Below are 4,797 nucleotides of genomic sequence, written 5' to 3'. Positions count from 1 at the left end.
TTGTTCTTATTTATTTATTTATTTATTTATTTATTTATTTATTTATTTTATTATTATTGCTTTAGTAGTTGATTTAGAACAAAAACTCTTTTTGATTGTCTATATAATAGTCAAGGTTGGCTTATGGTACTTAAGTTGACACAATTAGTCTCAATGAGATGCAATACTCTTGCTTACTATTTGCTACACTAGTCTCGTACACTTACGAGTATAACTCGTGTTTAAAATAAGTTAGTCATATTCTCATTTTTTGTACTCCATGAAACATTTTAATTACAAATGATGTAATCCTATCAATAGGAACTCAATCATTTGTCATTCCCACACTTCCTAAATATAGATAATACAGTTGATTACGACTGGGTAATAGTCAAGAAGTAGGTGAAGAAAGATGAATAACAATTAAAGAGATAAACTTGGACATTTCTCCAAGCAAAAGAATGACTTGTAATTAATAGAGTAGTGCTTGGAAAATATAAAACATTGTATCAACGAATGCAATTTGAAGAGAAAGAATGTTATCCTGTTTGAAGACAGAACATATTCAATGAAACAGAATCGTAAACTTTAGGTTCAAGTGTGAGTGGTGGTCGAATTTGATTTTGTGTGGAAAGGTATCTAGAGGAGTTTAATGTTCAAGAGTTAAGTGGTAGACGATTGAGTAGATAAACCGAGGTGGCTACGGCTTTTGGCCAAAATGAATTCGGGATGTGTGAGTCTAAAAGAAAAGATTGAGTCATTTATAAGAGTTTCATATTCTTACGCTCTGCAACCCCATTTTAGATGAACTAAACCACTTTAAAAAAACTGTCGCATTTGAGTTGACAAACTCCCTTGTGGTGTAACGTAAGGATTTGAATTTTCTTGTTATACTGTGTGCACAAGATTGTAGAACATAATAAACTTTTCAAAAACTTCAGATTATGATTTTTAAAAAGTATACCCATGTGATACACTCGGATTTTGCACTATTTTGAAGCTATTACTTTGTAATGCCCACTATTTAATAATCCTAACTTTGAAGATAGCCCACTATTTAATTATCTTAGCTTTAAAGATATTTATCGAACTACAGAATGCCATTTCTTGTTACCTTTATTTTGAGAAATATATAGCCCTTGTGTTTGGCTTGTTTGAGTAATGACTAGCTACGATCTAGGAATGAAGAAAATGAGCACTTGAAAATGAGCAAAGTTCGACGTAAGAATGAATGTATGTTCGTTTATTCCTAGGTAAACAAAATACAATGTTGTTACATTCCAAGCTATGTCTTAGCATTAAAAAAATAATACATAAGAATGTCAAAATGGAAATGCCTTGAATCTATTCTTTACGAGCCCAAGCCACCTCTCTTCGAGACCCGTGAGTACAGCCTAGTTGCCAAGAGCTATCAGCGGCCATAGGCAGCCCAATCTTCACTTCCTGCTTTGAATACAAGAACCTGTAAGATGCAGGCAAAACTAATTAAATCCTACAGTGCAAACAAGCTGAAATCTACCAAAAGTGAGGAAGGAGACAACACGAAGACCAAAGGACTTGCCAAAAGGGGACTTGTCAAAAGGGGCAAGGTCAGATTGCAGCAACTCCTGCACTCCTCCTCCCACAACCGAACGCTGCAACAAGCAAAAAGGGGCAGCTTGCAGCAGCCCCTAAACTCCCAAAAAATCCCTGCAGCCTCTGCAATACCCACAAATAACATAAATACAAGATCCCTTATCCCCTAGTACACCACCAAATTTGCAGTTTAAGTTGCTGCAAAATCCGAAAAGAGTTGGATTTGCTGCAGGAAGAGAACAAAGAACCTCTTCGTGTTTTCAGCGGAGAGGGAGAGGAGGTTCGAAAGCGAGATGCCGATGAGGGACGCCGGCGGCGCGGTGTCGTTGACCGGAATGACGCGCAGACGTGGGAAGAAGAGGTCTGGCGGAACTTCGAATTTGGGGATTCTAATCTAGGGTTTTTCGTTCCCAACGCGAGAAATTTTGAAAGGGAGAGAGGGAGCCGATGGACGGAGGGTAGCGTCGGAGCTTCAGCGCTCACCGGGGAAGACGACGGAATCGTCGAGAGAAGGGGGTGCGGCATACGGGAGTGTGGAGGCGCCGTCACCTCTTTTCTCTAATTAGGGCAGGCTGTGGAAGAAGTGTTTTGGAAGGGGAGAGAGTTGACCGAATTAGGGAGCATATTTTTTTTAGTTGGTCCTTTGTCCTTCTTTTATTAGTTTTGGGCCAGCTTTTATTTTTTTGTTTGGGCTAACAATTTAATTAAAGTAACAACTTGGGCCTTATAATTACAATAAAGGAATGGACTAGTTCTTCAAGTTTTTGGCCTGCTATATTAATTTTAGTTGCGGGCCTTCCTACTGCTTCGCCTAGCGAGATAAGGGATGGCCGGCTAGTAAATTCCACGATGATAAATTTAATCCCCAGACTTTAGTTTAATACTCGAATATATAATGTTAGAAAATGGTACTTAAATAATTTGCATAGGAGGTAATGCCCTTTTGTTAAACGAATAATTGGTAGGTCTCCGCCTAAAATTAAACCGCATAATTTATTTAATGCTCACGGACTTCTTATGGATTAAGGAAAAAGGAATAAAATGATCATGCATCTAGGATGCATTCACGTCAAGTTATTTGGCTTCTTAAGCCTAATTAAGTATTATTCTTTTCTAAAGAGACGTCTTCGCACGTCGTTTAAGACCAAATCAAGAAACTTTCGACAAAGGAAATAACACTGAGGTAAGCATTCTTTTCAAAACGTGATTTTAGTATGAAAATGTGAATCTTTTCTAAACATGTTTGTCATGCAATATTTTGCTTTTACGATTACCTATCTGCTTGGATATGCCAATCATGTTAAATCGAATTCAGGTCCCAGTAGGGCCGCACCCTACTCGGACTAGTGTACACATATGGGGACCGTGTGCTAGCTTTCGAGTTGGCCGGTCCAGTGACCGTCGTGGAATGTGGCCACAATCCCGGTTCACATACGTTCAGTATGGTATTTATGTTTATGTGATTGCACAATCAATTTTATGAAATGAAAGGAATTTTGTGACTCGGGCCTTTTTAAATAAAAACTTCGTGTTCACTCAACTATGGCTGACAATTAAATGGAACTATTTTTGGCACTGTGCTCACTTAGTATATCAAGTACTCAGCCCTGCATGTTTCTTTTCTAACGTGCAGGTTGAGCGTGAATGAGGTAACGAAGGTGTTGGGAAATGACTATTGAATAAGTAGATAGATAGCCCAAAGTAGTATGTCTCCATACATACTATTTTGTCTTGATCTCTTCCGCTGCAATAGAACTATGTTCTAGGAACTTATGATTTTGGTCTTAATACTCTGATATTGTTTTGATTATGTACCCATTCGCCTTCGAAACTATTCCCTCGAGTTGATTATTTCTTTTATGTTGAGTTCATGATGGATGAGATTATTTTAGTTACAAAATAGCTACGCTCACTAGTACTAGGGAGTCGTGGTCATGACAGAGTGGTATCGGATCACCGTTCTTTCGCTCCGGACCCAAGAACCTTCCTTCAAGCCTTGGTCTAGAATAATAGTACTAGACTAGAATATTAATGAAATGTTAAATTTAAAAGGATCCCAACACCTCGATTCGTCACGTTCAACCGCAGCAAAGGAGGTAAATACCCACGTTTCAAGAAAATTTTAATGAAAATGATTCTTAGTCATGCTAAGACGAATTCTCTTTATTTCATGTAATGGAAATGTATTTTATGAATTTTTATGGATAAGGAAATGTGTTTTTACGGACCTCTATGAGGATTAAAATGTGTTTGTGAATCTTTATGAGATGCAATGTGATATTAGGTGTTATGTATGGTATATGATCAATTATGTGATTTTTGAACATGTTTGAAGAAATATTGATGAATAGTATCTGGCATTATGTATGCGAATCTAGAGCGCCTAAGAATGTATATTAGGCTGGGACGCTTATGAACAAGTAATTGTGGAACAACAATTCTCTTACCGCCTTCAAAAGCGATGAAATCAATGAGAACATGCAAGTCAGGGAAAACCCCTAATTTTAAGGAATTATGAAATAATAAATGTGAACTACGACATACTATTATATGACCCTTATGTCTCAATGAGAAAATGTCCATATTTTTTTTGGACACATATGTTACTCGAACCAAATGTTTATATGTTATAGATTCCACATAAAAACCTCCTCATGATTCTTTGACACGACGAATTATCCCATACCCCTCTTTTATGCTTACTATACTTTCCTTATATATTCTCCTTTTACGAGCTATACTGAGAGCCCTTATCCTTTCGTGTAGATGGAACGCCAGCGTTATACTCACCGTAGGCCACTCCACGCTGTTGCAGATCCCGAGGCAGTCATCTGCTTCTTTCCAACCTACCGTCGCTGTCATAGGGACACAATAGCAGAGTTTATTGCCCACTATGGGAAGTTGTGGGATGAGGCCAACAGGAATAGAGTGAAGGCTTACGAGGGCATCGTCGGGCTCATTGATTTGTTCCCCGAGGAGTGACAGGGTTAGATCACGTCCACCGCCCAGTTGTACACTTCGCCTTAACCCCTCACTTACGAGCTAGTAGGGAAAATGCCCGGTTTCCTGAGCACGGTCTCAGCAAGGTGTTTCCACTTCGGAAATGGGCCTCCACCAGACACGCAGGCACCCGGAAGTGAGAGGTTTTGCAGTTTGCCACCGTTGGCCCACATGCGGGGTGGGGACGAGATTTTTGAGGAGGGACAGTCGTCTCGAGCTCCCGCACACAAGAGGAGCTGAGTG

At 39.1% G+C, this 4,797-nt stretch overlaps 1 protein-coding gene across 3 annotated transcripts; it reads right to left on the bottom strand.

Annotated features, from left to right (window-relative positions):
• Positions 1–1,201: 1,201 nt before the first annotated feature.
• Positions 1,202–2,187, bottom strand: LOC121781046. Of its 3 annotated transcripts, none has more exons than XM_042178727.1 (3): positions 1,803–2,187; positions 1,499–1,677; positions 1,202–1,422 (listed from the first exon to the last, which is right to left on the bottom strand). In XM_042178727.1, exons 1-3 carry the CDS (start codon positions 2,077–2,079, stop codon positions 1,324–1,326), a joined length of 555 nt encoding a protein of 184 aa, XP_042034661.1. In that variant the 5' UTR covers positions 2,080–2,187; the 3' UTR covers positions 1,202–1,323. The 3 variants fall into 3 exon arrangements, with proteins under 3 accessions (XP_042034661.1, XP_042034662.1, XP_042034663.1); XM_042178728.1 differs by having other exon boundaries at positions 1,541–1,677; XM_042178729.1 differs by having other exon boundaries at positions 1,202–1,441; positions 1,541–1,677; positions 1,803–2,185.
• Between the last annotated feature and the right edge of the window lie 2,610 nt (positions 2,188–4,797).

The sequence above is a fragment of the Salvia splendens genome, chromosome 20, assembly GCF_004379255.2.
Source record: "Salvia splendens isolate huo1 chromosome 20, SspV2, whole genome shotgun sequence".
NCBI lineage: Eukaryota > Viridiplantae > Streptophyta > Magnoliopsida > Lamiales > Lamiaceae > Salvia > Salvia splendens.
This window is presented reverse-complemented; position numbering and strand designations above follow the sequence as displayed.

Bases quoted from the DNA above. Each gene is read 5' to 3' on its own strand.
- LOC121781046 (XM_042178727.1), bottom strand. From the start codon at position 2,079: ATGCCGCACCCCCTTCTCTCGACGATTCCGTCGTCTTCCCCGGTGAGC. The intron at 1,678-1,802 runs GTTCTTTGTTCT...TGGGTATTGCAG, and splicing joins TCCGCTGAAAACACGAAGAG to AGGCTGCAGGGATTTTTTGG. The intron at 1,423-1,498 runs GTAGATTTCAGC...TATTCAAAGCAG, and splicing joins TGTCTCCTTCCTCACTTTTG to GAAGTGAAGATTGGGCTGCC.